General features: G+C 37.9%; 1 protein-coding gene across 3 annotated transcripts in view; it reads right to left on the bottom strand.

Annotated features, from left to right (window-relative positions):
* Positions 1-18,094, bottom strand: part of LOC131048565 (BAG-associated GRAM protein 1) — a 186,420-nt gene that overhangs the window by 21,440 nt on the left and 146,886 nt on the right. For all 3 annotated transcript variants that reach the window (XM_057982564.2, XM_057982562.2, XM_057982565.2), the window contains exons 11-13: positions 9,355-9,461; positions 8,472-8,630; positions 8,263-8,367 (exon numbers count right to left, since the gene is read on the bottom strand). In XM_057982564.2, coding sequence (XP_057838547.1) covers positions 8,263-8,367; positions 8,472-8,630; positions 9,355-9,461 — 371 coding nt within the window. The remainder of the gene's footprint in view (positions 1-8,262; positions 8,368-8,471; positions 8,631-9,354; positions 9,462-18,094) is intronic.

The following is an 18,094-nucleotide window of genomic DNA, read 5'->3' as shown; positions in this document are numbered from 1 at the left end:
GGGAGCGTTTTTTGCAAATGAAGTGAATTTGGAGTGTGGATTCCTTGTCCATGCCCCCATCGATTTTCCCCTGGCCTGTTTTGTATGCATTTTGATGAAATTTTGAATGGATTTTTATCCAAGCTAAGATCGATTTTCCTTTGTGGTGAAATTTTGACGTTTTAAATGATTTTTTAATGGGATTTTTTTAATCCCTACCCAAATCGATTTTCCCCTGGAGGCTCAATTTTGACTTAAAATTGAAATATTTAATAAGTGAGCCCCATTTTAATTGTTTTTAAAATGATGATTAATGATTATTTAAAATTTTCAAAGAAAAAATTAAATAACTTGCAATCAGAATTTAATGTTTTTACCCTTCTAGAAGCAAGTTTATTTTTACCAAACAAGTATATAAGCAAGTATTTTATCCCACATTGCTTGTGTGGTGAAAGTGAGAGGCAAAAGCAAGTATAAGAGAGGAGTCTCCAGCAATATTTTATTATTAAATCTGCCAGGTGTCTCCATGAACGGCGATTTCTCTCTCTTATTGGCGAATTTGGCAATGTGCTGAAGTGAAGTGTTGGATTGAGGATTTCTTTTCTCCTCCACTTTTTTCCAGCTTGGCTATCCTTTCTATTGCTCCCATTGAAGATCATTTCCAGATTTTCGATTTTTCCCAAGTTTGGCGATTTTCCAAGATTGGCGATTTTGTTGAGGATGGCGATTTTCAGTGTTTGAGAGATTTGGCGATTTTATTCTCCATTGTTTCTTGCTGTTCCAGACCTCCATTGTTGCAGATTCGAGCTACATTGAAAACATTTTCACAATTTTTAGAAATGGCACCATGGCTGGAAAAGTTCGATTTTTGCTTGGAGCTTACAATGGTGGATTACATGCCTGTTTGATGCCACCTTTGCCTCCCTACTTGCTGTCATTTGCTTCAGATCTGAGTTTGCTTCAGATTTAGACCTTCATTGTTGGCTACACATTCAATTTTCAGACTTAACTTTTATTGCCCAGCCTGCTGCAACTTTAGCGATTTACATTTGGAGAACATTTGGAGGCATCTTGGGATCATTTTCAGACCATTAGAAGGCTGTCTTAAGGTCTGCAACTATGTTAATGGCTGCTTGTCTTCAGAAATTTATCTTTTACCAGCCATAACTATGTTTCCAAGATTGATTATTTTCATCATCAAGACTGATTTTTATCAAGTTTGTGCATATTTTTTAAGGATTGCAACATGTTTTTGAAGTTAATTTATTAGTTGCAGGTTGTCTTCAGATTTGTGACCTCCCTTGTTGACTACAGAAGGTGTCCTCAGACATACTTTGTGTGAAAACACAACCTTTCACACCTTTCCTTAGTCATCGTTGATTCGGTCTACTCCTTTGCATTTTAGTTTGCATAATTTCTAAGCATAAGAAGGCATTAATGAATTATATAGATGGTTTCCATGCCCTAGCGTTGTCACACTTTGAATCTAATAGTCAAAATCTACCAAGAAAATGGACTATTTTCCTGACTTTATGCTCTAATTAGCTAAAATCTTTAGAAAGTCGGAAATTTTATCAAAAACATTATTTATTTTCCTAAGTCTAACTTCAAGCTTCATACAGGTGTGATGTCGAAGTCTAGATTTAAGGAAAGGAAAGAACTACTGAAGGTGTTGGAGACTGGATTCTATCCAGAGCTCAGGATTTCATCCAGATGGAAGGAGATCATAGATACAAACATGCATTTCATGGACTTGAACCAGATGCGACAGCGGATGTTCGGAGTCGGAAATCAGGTTCCTTCCCTAGCATATGCGAGCATCATGAAGAGTGGTATTTTTCATGCCACTGGATTTACACAGTCCATACAGTGCAGTGAGCTTATCCTGGAGTGTGCACGATGTTATGATCCGCTCACGCGAATGATCAAAACTCCTAAGGGCGTTGTTATTGCCTACCTTGTTGAGGATGATATTGCTGAGGTGTTCGGAATTCCACGCGGAACAGATATGAAGGATGCAACCAAGGATGAATATACAAAAAAATACACGAAGAAGATGGGTGCCTGCAAGAATATGATAAACAAAGACTGGATGATTGAGCCTAGATCTCATCATTCCAAGGCTCCCAAGACACTCATGTGCATAGACTTCAAAGAGGAGTATAGCGACTTGATATTCCTACTCAACAGAATGACGGGGATGCCGCAGAGAGCAATATTCGATTGATGGATGTTCTATTTCATCCAGGATTGTCTTAGAGGAACATTGGTAAATTGGTCTAAGATTATAAGTGACAATTTGGACTTTTAGCTGAGGAATGTAGAGCGGTCCAAGTCATTCGCCATGACTTCTTACCTGGTATACCTGCTTGCGCGGTTTGTTTCATATAGACGATTGATATGCAAAGGTGAAGTCAGGAATGGGCAAGGACAATTCAGGAGTCATGAATGCTACCCCCAGTTGAGCATGTATAAAATTGAAGACTATAAGAGAGTGAATGATGCATTCACTATGTACATCACACGGATGTTGCAAGACGGAATCCACAAAAGATTGTCCAAGGAGGCAACAGAGTTAATAGAAAAATATGGATCGTGGTATATTCAGTTTCCCACTTTCACGTACTTTAGGATTCATGGGTTTCAACCCGAACCCTACAGACTTCCTAGGTATTCGACCGACAGAATGATCTTGTTGGAAATGGTGAGACAGCTTCTAGAGTTTGATGCAATTCAAAAAGAGAAGCATAGGACAGGCATGACATTCCCTATTTCAGTTGGGAAGACGTCAGAGGTTTGCCAGTCTGCCATAGCCGCCAACACTGCAAATGAGGAGCTTGCATTCTATCGATTTGGTACATATAAGAAAAGAGAAAGATTTGATCCAAATAAGAAAGTAGGAAGGATTAGGGGAGAGAAGTTCATCCACAAAGTAGACATAGAAGATTATTGGGCCAACCTGATGGACGAGCAAGCAGTGAAGAGAAGAATGTGATCCAGATTGTCAGTGGATTTCATGAGGAAGTGTGGACTTTTCCTCATTCCTGATCAAGTGTTAGATGACAGAGATCATACACATCCACAGTATGAGAATGAAATGAAGAAGGCAATCCTATTGCCTAATTGGTCAGAGTCAGAAGAGATTGACCTGAATATATTGATGAGAGAGGTCTTGAGTTTCTCCCGTGCATGGGTAGATATACAGATGAATAAATTAGTTGATATGGGTGTTCCCTTCACTTATGAAAGGATGAAGCCAAAAGAGTCTACTTCCGAGGATGATCAGAGGACTATCAGTGATGTCAGGATTTATGCAGACGAAGAGAGTCAAGCTCCCAAGAGAAGGAAGAGCACGCCAGGAGAAGTCAAGGCCAGAGGGAAGAAGATTGAGGAGGTGAAGAAGAAACAGAAGACTATCATTCCTCCACCTATCATTCCTTCAGCACTTCTCAGTGTCTCATCACTTAAAGTGATCGAAGTAACAGAACGGAACAAGGAAACCCAGCAGTGTTCCAACACAGTGACACTACCAGAGAATATTCAAGAGTTACATGCCACAGCGACATCTGCACCTCCAAATGAGAATGATGATCAACCGGGATCCCCTACTGTCCTTTTGGAAGTTAGTTTGGGAAATGAGATATATGATTTGACCAGGATGATGATGTTATCTCGGCATTGAGAGGACTTGATCGAGAAATGTGTCTCGATGATGGTATGGAGATGACCACTATTCCTAATTGACTGATGAGAAGTATGGAGAAAAGTAAGAAAATGATAGAAGTACAGCCTATTAATGACATTGATGACTACCTAGCTAGGAGTGTTAAGGAGAAGGAACCCAAGAGAGCGGGGATTTGTCGCACATAGCTAGAGATGAGACAGGAATGTGGATTGTTGTTCCTATTGCAGGCATGATAGCAGGCATTGCTACTCCTATGGATTTCCAGATCACTTCAGTTGCCCTTGGGCGTTGTTGACGTGTATTTTGTACACTATCAAACACAGAATAAAATACCTAAGGGTACCTTATCCTCTCTTGAATAAAGCCTCTGATTGCTGAAGATATCGCAAAAAAGGATCAATCAGGATGACTCCAAGGTTCTTCGTTGTAGGATCTCTACGTGTGGATAAGCTCCAATGGTATGATGTGATTTGCTAGAATCACAAGGGGACTTACATTTGATGACTGAACTTCTGATTTGCTTTGAATATTGCTGGAACACAGGATTTCACTAGCTTTGATTTGGAAAAAAAAAAGGGAAAAAAGATGAAGGCGAGGTACATCAAACACTAAGGACCACAAGAAGTCAGAGCAAGGGTTCGTTGAAGAAGCAGATAGTTCCAGATGAGTTATTAAAGCTAGCTTCTCAACAACATCAAATTGAATATCTACCAAGCTACAAGTGTCAGACGAGTTGGCATCCTAGTCATCACTCCTCCAGTCGGATTGGTCCACCTCAACAATGTCCAAATTCAATGTACCTAACTCATAGAAGGTAGCACAAACTTCAATGTACCTAGCCCAGCTATCCATTGGTCGAATTTTCCAGAGAGGACATGTGTCCAAGCAATACAATTATTTCATTGGTCAAGCATTAAATGTTATGTAATGGTTGTAACAAACCCTAATTAGGGTTTTCATTATTGAATCTTGGCCATTGATCTCAAATTGATCTTAGCCATCGAATTGTATTGTGGGCACTATATAAGCCCCAGCTCTTCATTTTGTAAAGGAGATAGTTGGAAGCAGTTAAAAGACAGATAGAGAGTAGTTAGAAGGTGATTAGCTAGTTGATAGAATAGCAATTAGAGTAGAGTAGAGAGAGAAGGCAAAGATTGTTGCCAAGATGTTGTTGTAAAAGACTTGTAACTTCATTGAAGAAATGGTGAAATTTATGGGTCGATTCGACAATTTGCATGGTCTCTATACTTCTCGTATTTGATTTCATGTTATTAGATGAGTGGAAGAAATGTTGTTGTAAAAGACTTGTAACTTCATTGAAGAAATGGTGAAATTTATGGGTCGATTCGACAATTTGCATGGTCTCTATACTTCTCGTATTTGATTTCATGTTATTAGATGAGTGGAAGAAATGTGCTTGATTGATGGTGAAATTCGTATATCCATACTACTAGCAGTTTGTTGATTGCAGACTTGCCTTGTGTAGTCAACTGGAATCATTCAGCTTAAGCTTAACTTCAATTGTCGCTTCTTCATTGATATGCATCAACCTGATGGTGTCTATGCCTGCAGTGATGATTTGAACATCATAAAGCTTTCTTTCGAAGATGGCACTAACCTTGTGGAGATGGTCCTGGGATGTCAAAACAAGACTTAGTTAGAATTTCATCAAAGATCAATCATTGCTCCTACATTCCTTAGTATTAGGATTAGATTCTTTCCTCGCCCTCATCTTTTTTCCCTTTTTATTTTCCAAATCAAAGCTAGTGAAATCCTGTGTTTTAGCAATATTCAAAGCAAATCAAAAGTTCAGTCATCAAATGTAAGTCCCCTTGTGATTCCAGCAAATCACATCATACCACTGGAGCTTATCCACACGTAGAGATCCTACAACGAAGAACCTTGGAGTCATCCTAATTGATCCTTTTTTGCGATATCTTCAGCAATCAGAGGCTTTATTCAAGAGAGGATAAGGTACCCTTAGGTATTTTATTCTGTGTTTGATAGTGTACAAAATACACGTCAACAGGCGTACATCCAGAGAGCAAGAATTTCAAGAGGTTGGTGACAACCTTAAGGCAATCAATGCAAGGTTAGACAGAGAGATTGCAGAGAAAGAAAGGTACAGAGAAGAGAATATCAGATTTAGAGAGTATATTGCAGGGATAAGGCGTGAAAATCCCACCCTTATTTTTCCTATTGCAGTTGAGCATGGAATACATTCACACTATGAGGCAGCGAGAGATACAATCTCGAAGGTGGAAAAGTGGATTGAGAGTACAAGAAAGCAGGCAGATGATTTTCTTACTCAGTTTGTCCATGCATATGATAGGACAACAGGGCTCGTGTTTAGAATCCAGTATTTGGAGGGAGTTTGGAAAGAATTCCGGCCTATTCAAGAGAAGACTATTCCACGCCTCCAGGATTTGAAGAAGATACCTAATTCAACCTTGGTCAGCGAGAACATTGTGCATAGAGGAAACAGATAAGATTTCCATGGCTGGTATTGTTCATTGGCCGTGAAGAGATCAACTTATGAGAACGCCCAGTCAAGTTGTATGGAAATGGAGGGATTGATTCAGGACATTCAGATGAAGATCCTTGTCTCGATTGAGGAATTATTGGGTGTTGATGTTAGTGATGCTAGTGGTTTACACTTAGCTGAATTAAGAGACAGGATGAAATTTATGTAGTTTTGCTAGTTGGACTCTTTGAAGAAGAGTCCAATAGACGACTTGGTCTCTTTGTTGATTCATGTTCATAGTTCGCAGAAGCTCGCGCCATTGGGAGAACACTTTGGACGCTTGCTCGGATTCACTGGACGTGATTGATTTAAAGCAAGATACCTTACCTAGTATTTCCATGGAGGAGTTAGATTAAGTATTGGCTAGATTCTTGGAGTATGCTAGTAGAGAGAGAGATGCGGGGAGGAATCTTCTAGAAGATTCCCTATTTGATGACTAGTTATCTTTTGATTGGCGCATATGTAGGTGGCGCCATTTTTTATGTAAACCCTAATTAGGGCAATTCTAGGGTTTTGTTGGCATGATCTTGGTCGTTGATCTTGTATCAATCTGGGCCATCCATTTTGTAAGAGACTCTATATATGGCTCCTTGTCTCTCATTTGTAAGAGAGAGTTTTTGTAGAATTGTTGGTATATGCTACAGCTATTTGAATCATAATCATTGTTCAATTGTTGGTGATTTTGCTCTTCAAGTGTTGTCTTTGCATTCATAGTTCTCAATTCCTCCAAGTTAGATTAGAATTTATTTTCATGTATGTTAGATTGAGTGAAAAATTTGTTGGATATATTTGTCTGGAATCCTTAATCCATACCACTAGCGTCTTGCCGCTGGTAAGTGCGCCTTGTGTGGTCAACTGGAAATTTGAGTAAGCTTAACTTCAACTATTACGCGTCCCTTGACAAGCATCAACTTGGATGGTGTCAACGTTTGACGGTAATAGCCTGAAAATCTTTAAGTATACCTTAGACGATTGCACTAAGCTTGTGTCAATACCTGTTTGTGAGACCTTGCCTAGTTTGATTCCACTAGATCTGTTCACCATTTCCTACATTCCTAGGCTTAGGATAGATTTTCTGAACCCTATTCCTTTTGCCCATTTTTAGTAAGAATTAAAGTCCAGAGCCATATTGATAAATCTTAAGTTGTCAGTACACCTATTCCGCACCTTCATGATAATCCAAACATTTGCATAAGTCGCCAAGTGAACACAGCAATTCACATTGACCATTGAGTTACCCACTCATCAAGCCCTGACATGTAGAAACCTTGGAATCATTTTAGTTGATCTCATTCTTAGCATCTGAAGTGATTTTGTTCAAGAGAGGGTAAATTACCTTTGGTATTTTATTCTGTAATGTTATGTGCATAAACCACATATCAACAGAGACCTCACAAGAAAAAAGGCCAAGCACCTTTGATCAGTGTAGCAAAAGAAAGTGGGAAGGGCGCCACCAAAATCTCTATATAGACAATAGTATCTTCTAGGGATTCCAGGGAGATTCTAAGGGCGTTATAGCTTTTATCTCTATAAAGTCCTTAACTAGAAGAAAGAGCCTTATTTTAAAAACATCCTACTTTATGCAGGGAAGTTTCAAGTGCATTTTCCAACTTTAAAATCAAAATTTGGCTTTTCCCTTCTTGTGAGTTTTGGTTATAATTTCCCATGCATTTCACACATCTATATGTGAGTTCAATATAATTATCACTGAATTCTTATATATGCAACTATAATCTAAATCTGAGTAATAGGAAAATTATCTAAGTTGATCAACACTCCATTTCAATTCTAGCTCCATTATCATGATTTAGCACGTTATACTGCAATGTCTTCTACTTTGCAAATTTAATCAACAAATAACTGATAGTATCAGTAACTGCTTTCCTCAGAGCATGCTGTTAAATGTATTGGAAAAAAAAGGCATGACTACTTCTGCAACATTATCTTCATGGATGGTTGGCAGGAAGTAATTGGAACAAAAATGATGTGGCCTAGTTACACACCACAATAGTAATATCAATGTGTCAGCAACCTGAAATATAGTCTTTGGAAAAAACATAACCTGTCTTTTTACCTTTATTTCTGTATCCTTACGCTCAGCCCGATATTGATATATAAACTTGGAATCATCACTCAAGAGTTTGTTGAAAGCCTCCAATGCTGTACAGGGTAATTCGTCCTGTCACAAATTCACATAACCTCATAAATTTATTTTATAATTCATTATTGGATAACATAAATGAATGCCATACCCAACCAAACAAAAAGGTTTCACTAAGTCACCTTTTTTATTTCAACCAAAACATCATCTTTAATAAAAGGTTGAAATGTCTTTGAAGCATCCTGATGTGCAATCACATCTTGGGAAGCTATCGCCAACTGACTACTGGGTGCAGCCCTAATTGAGCTGCTATGTGCGCGTAATGCAGACTGTTCATTTTCCTGTAATTTACCACCACAAGGTAGGTTACCAATATTCACAATGCCAAAGCATCAAATTAACTTGCAGAGAAATGTCCAACTTCTTTAAACTACCACAAGAGCACTTGTGATTATGATAAGATTACAATTTTAATACCATGCAGTTGCTCAAAAATAATTTAAACCAGGCCAGGGCTTGGGCAATTCAGATTTAACTGTATAATTACATTTCTAGTTCCAACAGCTCAAAAAGACTGAAATGAGAAAAGGTGAGAAATTACATGGCACAATTTATATCTAAGGTGCTAAAAGCTATTATAAAGAAACTGCTACTTATGTACTGCTGATTACATTCTTCAAAATTCTATAAGCAGATCTTTAAGATCATCCATGCCTTTGAATCTTAAGAAACCCCAACTGATTGCATTACACTCCACTCTCCAATTCAGAGGGAAATTCCAGTACATGTGGGTATCAGTGCCATGAAGAGAATGCATAACTTTATTGATTACAATAATGGCAATTTTTGAGTCTCCCTGAACCATAAATTAAGCCAAAATCCATAGTGAAGAATTAATAGCAGCCATTTACGTTTTAGCTTCAGTTCATTGTCATGTGTAAAATATCAAAACTTGACGTAACCAACAACTGATGCTTTAGGTTCATTTTTTCTTCTGTGGATATTCACAATACTTCAACACTGTGTAAAAAAGAAAACAATAAATGAAAATGATATACAATATACCTTTTGTTCAGCTTCCACCATTGCCTTGAAATTCTTTGATGTCCTTTGTAGAACTCTGTGTGCATGATTTCGATTCCAGAAGGATGCAAACATGTATTTAGCCCTTCCTGGGGTGGAAAAAACCAGCAATTTCAATAACATCAGTCGGTAGAACAGAAAATGCAAAAATAACGTAAGGAAATTCCTTAAATAGATATTTGATAGATGAGATTTTTAATTTTGAACTACCTAGCAATCATTCTTTCCTAGGTTATTTAAATAGTGTATGTATCCATATGGTATCTAGATAATCATGTTTAAGATTTTAAGGAAATCGAAAGATGAAAATGAATTACACTGTAAAATAAATCTGGAATGGTTGTCAAAATCATATATCCAGATCAATGGGATAATGCACATGTTTATAAGTGGAAATAAACTAGCCAATATGGAGATTCATTCAACCCTTTTCTAGAAAAGCACAAAGATAAAAAATAAATCCTCCATGTCCTTCATTTAAGATCCCAATGATAAACTAAGGAGGAAAACTAGTAGAAATGTATTCAAAAGTACAAGGTTTTTTTTCCAAAAAGGACCTCATCATGTTAGATAAAAATTAAAGTGTACATATTTTACTATGCTAGGCTTGAAAGCTAATAGTCCAAGCTTGGGCAAAATAGAGAGAAGGATACATTTTGGAAATCATTGGAACAAATCAAAATCTAGAATCTTTCTTAGATCCTCTTGAAGCTTAGTTGGTCACCAATGAGGGGGTGAACCATAACAAATGAGGTTGCAATTGTCAAGAGTCCAATTGGCTAGCCCATTCACTACTTTATTGCATTTTCTAAAGATGTGACTGAATTTTACAAGCTTTGGTTCTTCTCCAACTCTCTTGCTATTTGCCAATTTTTGTTATGGAATCCCTAAGGAATAGATTAAAAGTTGATGATTACCTTTAAATCAGATTCAATTTGGAGTTTTTGCCACCTAATTTTGAGAGCCTCTTGCATCCCTTTTTAAACAACTTTGATCTCTACAAAATTATTACTTATATGTCCCAATTTTTCAGCAAAAAAGGCTACGGATTTATCTAAATACCTACCAATACCTCCCATACTAGCCTAACCTGGATATCCCCGTGAAGCACCATCCATATTCAACTTACCATACCCAAACGAATTGTCCAAAGTCTCTCCAACTTATATTTCTTTTTAGGTAAACAAGAAGCCATTGTTGAAGTACCAAGTTGCAAAGGGAATTGTTTACATAAATACTTTGATTTTGGAGAGAGAATTTTGAAGTAGACAAATCTTATGCTTGATAGATTCAATCATATTCATTTTGATCTTCTCCCAAATATAGCTGATATCCCTTCTATTGTCCTGGAAAATTATGTTATTTCTCTCCGTCTAAATGTTCCAAAGCATAAAGGTGATTTTAGACCACATTGCACAGATGAAATTTTAACCCTTAGGAAAATGGCTTTGCATGCTTGAATCAGCTATTCAAAAGACTGAATGCTCGCCCATGGAAGATTTACACTCTAGATAAAGACTTCCATAAGGGAACCACCCATGGGCAATGGAAAAATAGATGTGTGATGGTTTCCTCATTGTCCAAACTCCAAACATAAAACACACCGAAAGGGCCCATAAAAGCCACATTTCATGAGCTTATCCCCAATTAAGACAAGTATTATTGCTTAGAGAAGCGTAGCCTAAAGATATTGTATATTCCCTTGTAGGCTTGTTTCCCCAAGAAAGGGAATCAGACATTGAAAAAGTTAAAAGAGGATGACCCAAGAGAATTGTGTCAATCTAAGAATGTTGTGCTTGCCCCCACGTGGATTGGCCATTCCATAGAGGGAATCCAATGTTGCCAGATTTCCCAAGGATGAGTAGTGGGCTAAAATTAGTGAGAAGCTTTGATCAATTGTATTTCATTCAAAGAAAAAGTACAAATTTATTATTATCTTGGACATTTCAAACACTTAAGAGTATACATCTCACATGGAAGCCACCCAAGCAATACAAATAGGTAAGATGCAACACTATATTATAAATACAAGAGAAAGCATCTTGTGTTACAAAGAAATTATTAAGTTGGACAGTTTAAATAAAAAGTGACTTATTTATGGTGCCCAAAATGTAAAGTTAAATTAAAGTCACTTTTGGAGGGAAACAAAACGTTACAATAAATAATATTTTATAATCCCAAAAAGCATATAAAAGGGAGATATGAGGTGAGAAATGTTGGAGTATCACACCATTTTATATAATTTAGTATATAGATTAGATTAATGATAAATAAATAAATTAGCATACAAATGTTAATTTATATATATAAGTTAGTTAAAAGTTAGAATAGATAATTGTTAGTTATTAGTTATTCCCATAGGAGGTTATACATGGGAAGTTAAAGCTTTATAAAGCCAACTGTATTGGAATGTAAAGCATCATGAAGAAACCAATATAATATTTACTATTATTCTATGTTATTCATTATTTGCAAAAAAGGTGTAATTTGTGTAAAATTAGAACATTGTTTCATAATGGTATTAGAGCAATGTGAGATCAATGAGCTTGTGTAAAATATGAGACAACCAACTATTGTGCAAAGTGCTTGAAGGAGAAAAAAAAACTAAACAAAGGTGAATAACAGAAACCCTATTGGCAGACTGTAGACATACAAACACCAAATAGGACTTCACAACTAACAATAGATTACAAGGGGGTTTTACAAGAATGCATGTTTGGATGCATGATGATGATGAAAGAAGGATAACATACCTCGAGATACAAAGAGATAGGTTACTTCAACACATTCAAATCAAGACACCAAGAAATGAGTGTATTTCATTACATTAACTGGATAGATTACCAATGGTTTGCACAAGTACATAAAAGGATTACAAATTTAACATATGAGAAATCAGCAATAATAACACAAGAATACAATTAGAATGTATGAACCAAAATGCACTTCTCATTACCTTTTTGAAATTATACAATTCCAAAAGCCCATTTGTACATAGTGTGAAGCCAAAAGTTATCAAAAGTTTTTTCTGAAATTTTTCTTAAGTTTCTCCTTCTATAAAAAGTCCCCTTTACATTACAAATAGTCTTTATATTTATAGGCTCTCTTGAAGAGCACACAAATATACTATGAGGGGCAAAGGGGGTGATTCAATTAAATGCAACTTTTTGCTTTTTGAAACTTAACACTGTTGACGTGGCTAAAGTCGGATAACCAACTCCTTCCGGTCAATGCAGAATAGAATGTTGTTGAGTATCCTATCCTGTCTTGCGTAAGGAATCCCTAATGCTCTTTTAGATGATCAAAGGGGACAACCTCAAGGTTCACATCGTTAGGTCATGACTGCAAGATAACTCAACGGTTTGATGTGTTTTGCTGGTAACACAAGGTGGCTTATGTTTACAACAAGCTGGTCTACATCTGACGATGTTGATTCTCAAGCTGGGAAATAAAATCAAAAGAGACGGGTTTAGGAGACCTAAGGACAGTGACAATAATAGTTAATGTAGCAGGTAGACATATTTCGATAAACCAATTCTTGTTTCGCCAGAGACACCCTCAAAACTCGGCAAGAATGGTGCAAGCTCCAAAGGGATGAAGGATTTTCAGACTATGCCGATTCATCCAGGCACCCAATTCTGGCGCAACCTAAGACAAATACTCACAATTGAACTAGGCACAGTTTTGGGTTCAGACTAACCATGCGCGGTGACCTACAATCAACAGGTCCCCAATGGCATGAACTTGAAATACATCAAATACCCCCCACAATTCACCATCAAAATCATTGAACTCTAATTCTAACCAGCTGAAGGGAAACCATGCAAACAGGGGAAAAACAAAATAATAAACACCATGCTTCAATGTTTATGTATTGATTTCAACTGCCATTACAACAATTCCTCACAGCAGTTCTACTCTATTTCTAATCTACAAACTGCATCTAACTATTCTAACCCCTAAAAATCTAACTACTAGAATCTAACTCTCTAACCTATAAAAGTTTGAAAATCTAACCCTTTACAAGAGAAAGGCCTTTGCCTTTTATAGAGTTTACAATTTGAATCAAAGGTCACAATTGACTGCATCCAACAGCGGCAGTCTGCCTTCTAGAAGCTTGGCATCTTTAACCCATGTCTAATTATCTTCAGTTGTCCTCCCAACCACTTTCTCAACCACCTACAACTGTTTGGCATCAATTCGATCAACCTGGTAGTTGGTAATAGCTAACTTGTGTACCCCTTACCTTAAATACATTAGACGAGGCCCATATGCAGTCTTTTTACAATAAAGTAGTTCAGTCCTATAACTGATTTTCTGGAATTAATTCCAGCTGTGTATTTATCTTTTTGATCGGTAATAGTTATATTTTATTTATTTAAACTAAAAACGTACATATGCATCAAACTTCCAAAAAAAGAAAAACCACTCCCTCAAACCACCCCCAACCACTATCCAGTCCTATTGTCTAATACTATGGTATTCCAAGATGTTTACTGTTCAGACCCTATCCCACCCCCACATCATCTGTAATAGAAATCAAAATTACATCTTGCCAAAAGTTGGCCGATAAGATTATCACTTAACAGAATTAAAGATTTAAGTTTTTCGATTGAAAATAAAACATCTAAATAAAAATGTGCCCAGAGGTACCCTAAATCAGCGAGATCCTCTTCTTCCCACAGAGGCGTGTGAATCTCCTGTTCTTCCTTCTGCATCCTCGGCCACTGCCCCTCTCGAAGCTAGTTTTTTTGACTCACCACCGCTTCTACCCACTACACTCTCTTTTGCCATTTCCGCTGATAATTTTCGCGTAATTGCCTTCCTGTATATCAACTCCTCTTCCACTCTCTCCCCACCCTCCTGCCGAATTTCATATTCAATCTCCATAATCTGGACAAATATTGTCAACCCTTCCCATCCTCGCTTCGCATCATCTTTAAAGCGGGCTCTGGCTTCCTCACGGCAACGAAGGAATTGGATAAGCGAATGCCTTGCCCACAGCTCCCCATTCTCCTTAGGGATGCCTTCAGCAAGATTGAAACCCCATCTTGGCACAACCCATTCCAACAGGGACTCCAAATTTAACAAATACTCTTTTGGAATGATTTTCTTCAGCACTTTTCTCACCTCCTCACAGGTGTATCCCAACTCCAATCCCCACGCCATGATAAGCGAGTAAATATCAGCTCTGCATTTGTATCAGTGAACAATAACCGCCACCTCTTCTCCCAAAACCAGTTGAATTGCCTTCAAGAGCAATGGATCTTTTGCCAAGAACATCTTCTCAAGCTTCTTGAGGGGGACGGGTCCTCAAAAAGTTGGCATAAGCTTGGAAGACTCCAGAGTGAAATTGGCTTCCATTCTTGTACTAGCTGAATAGTTGCAAAGAATTCCGATGAAATCTATTTAGAATTCGGCTTCACCAACTTACCAACTCTTTTCATTAAATGTGCGGGCATTTCAAAATTAGTATTCAATGCCAAACACTCCACCATCACCGCCATTTCAGAGAGCATGTCACAATAAATGCTCATTAACTCGACCTTACGCAGAAGAAAAGTCGGCTTTCTGACAAGAAATTTGAATTGTTTAACATACCAACTTGGCAAGTGGTCTTAACTCCATCTAACTATTTCTTTTTTGCTATCCCGCCACCTCACTTACCCTAGCACGAGATCACACGCATCATTCGACAACCCATCCGCAATAACATTTCCTTCTCTTTTCACATGTGAGATGCAATAATTTTGGAAAGATTTCAACTTTTCACTTATATTATGTACATATTTATTCAATTTCCAGCACAGTGTGTTGCCTTTAATCAAGGCTTGGACTACAATTTGGGAATCGCCCTCCAAGTGTACCTTCGTCACCTTCATATTTGTTGCCAGTTCAACTGCTAGTAAGGCCGCCTGAGCCTCCCCCTCATTATTAGTGCAGTGCCATCTCGTAGCCTTCTTGCACCCATACAAAGGATCTTCCCTTCATCATCACAAGCCACACATCCCGCACCTGAAATCCCTGAATTACCTTTTGACGCCCCATCAAAATTTATTTTCACCCACCGCTTCTCTGGTTTTGACCATTTCACCGTCTCCCCATCCAAACGGACATTCAAAGGATTAACCCTAGGGAACCCATGAACGGGTCTGAGTTTGATAAGAGCCACCTGGCAAGGATAAAACTATCTATCAAACTATACGGATATTTCACAAAATTATGATTAACTGTTGCTGAAGAAACAATTTCAGAAATAGCACGCTCCACTCTCCCACACACTCTGTCAAGCCCTTCCCACTTATCTTGAAAGATTCTCCTATTTCTCTCTTTCCACAATTCCCAGACCACAGTGGAAGGCAAGATTGTCCATACACTCGAAAGAATAGATTTGCTCTTCTCCGCGAACCAACTCTTGAGGAGATCAGTGATACTATCTGGAAGGGGTACTGACCCTCCTAATTTACTCAAAACAAACCTCCACACGCCTAGAGCGAAATCACAATTTAAAAGCAGGTGATCTAATGATTCCTCCTGTTTTTTGCACATGACACTTGAAAAGGCCCACTGAAACCTAGACGCAACATCCTATCTCCTATCAGAATCCTCCTCTTCAAAACCAACCAGGTGAACACTTACGCCTTTGGGAGACACTTAGAACTCCAGCATAGTTGGGAAGGCCAATTCGGTTGGAGGTCTGCATTCTCAATAATATTATAGCCAATTTTAACTGAGTATGCACCTGATTTTGACTCACACCATTTGATGACATCTTCCTTCATGTGAAGAGCTAGGGAGTACTCATCTAGAATATTTTTAAAGCATCTCTTCTGTTGAGGAGATAAAGGCAACTCATCCATGTTTTTCCATTGCCAAACCTCAAATCCATTGGAGCACTCTGCATGTACATAATCCTTAATTTTTGTGCCCCAAATGTTCTTAGTAACTTGTTTAATAATATCAATATTCTCCCTCAAATATAAAGTTGGTGTTCCATCCCAAGAGTCTGTCCAAAACTTGGCTTTCTCCCCATTCCCTACGTGCCAAGTAATGTGTTTTGTAATCAGCTTCTTGCAAGATAATAGAAAATTCCAGATTGTTGAACCTAGAGGAGGTTCACGAACACTAAAATCCTCTCAGCATCTAACAAATCCAGATACTTATGTTTGAGGATCTCAACCCACTTATGATTTGGCTTTACATACATCTGCCATATAAGTTTCACTCCCATGGCTTCGTTTAGAAACCACCACTTCCTCAGCCCAGTCCCTCCCACCTGACGAGGTTGACATACTTTATCCCATGCAACCAGTGGAATTTTATCCTAGTCGCCCTTCCCATTCCAAAAAAAAATCCTCATAAATTGATTGATGCTACTGGATATCTTGTCTAGAATTTTAAAGCACATCATGGAGTAGATAGGCATCGCCGACAAGATTGATTTCAATAATAACCTACCCGCAAAGGTGAGCCATTTGCATTTCCAGCCCTCTAACTTATTCACACAACTGTCAAATAATCTCTGCCACAAATGAGTCCTATTGGGCCCCCCAAACAAAGGTGTTCCCAAAAATCTCCTAGGGAGGGTGCCAGATTTCACACCTAATATCCTAAGAATTTCTCTTTGCTTTCTAGAATCAGTATTAAAAAAGAAAATATCAGATTTCTTCCAATTTACTTGTTGCCCGGATGCCTCACAGAAAATGTCAAGGGTTCTTTTTATAGTTCGAGCTTCTTTTAAACTAGAAGAATCCCCAAACAGTATTGTATCATCTGCAAACTGTTGATGTGTGATAGGATCCACATCGCCGGCTACCCGGACACCCTTTCATCTATCCTCATTTTTTACTTTCTAGATGTATCTTCCCAAAACTTCCGCCAGGATAATGAAAAGAAATGGAGAAAGAGGATCCCCCTGTCTTAGTCCCCTAGAAGCTTGGAAAAAACCTTGTGGACTACCATTGACTAACACTGAGAACCACGGTCCATTTATGCATGCTTTCACCCAATTTATCCAGTGAGTTGAGAAACCAAACTTTTCCAAGACACAGAACAAGAACTCCCAGTCTACCATATCATATGCTTTCCTAATATCTAATTTGATAAGCATTTGTTCCACCTTTACTTGCCTGATAGAGTGAATAGCTTCATGGGCTATTATAATTCCTTCCACAATTGATCTTCCCGGTACAAAACCACTTTGCTCCTCCAATATTATATATTTGAGTAAGGGTTTCAATCGGTTCATTATAACTTTGGTGATCACCTCATAGATCTACTTACATAGAGCAATGGGCCTAAAATCTCCAAAAGAGGATGGCTTCTCCACTTTAGGGACTAGAGTAAGGAATGTGCAATTTAGTTCTTTCTCCACCTTTAGATTTACTCTCACTTCTTCCACCTATTGAGAAGTTGTAGGCTTATTGTTAGCAAAGTCTTCAATTGTAATGTTTGGATAGGTGATTGGGTTATCCATCAGTTTCTTTTTTCTGGTCTGTCCTCCTACAACTTTTAGTTCTTCTCTGGTGCATAAGTCGGTCTTACTACTATCATGATCTCTTGCACAAGAAGACCCTTCTTCATTTTCCTTTGCTCTTTTTTTTAGCTCAGCACTTAATTCACCCCATTTGGCTAAATTTATATCTCTCCTTTGGATAGTTCATTTCAATTTCAACATCAGTTCCTCAATCCTCTTCATCTTCTATACCCCTACAATTTATTT

This window comes from Cryptomeria japonica, chromosome 3 (genome assembly GCF_030272615.1).
Source record: "Cryptomeria japonica chromosome 3, Sugi_1.0, whole genome shotgun sequence".
In the NCBI taxonomy this organism is placed as follows: domain Eukaryota; kingdom Viridiplantae; phylum Streptophyta; class Pinopsida; order Cupressales; family Cupressaceae; genus Cryptomeria; species Cryptomeria japonica.
This window is presented reverse-complemented; position numbering and strand designations above follow the sequence as displayed.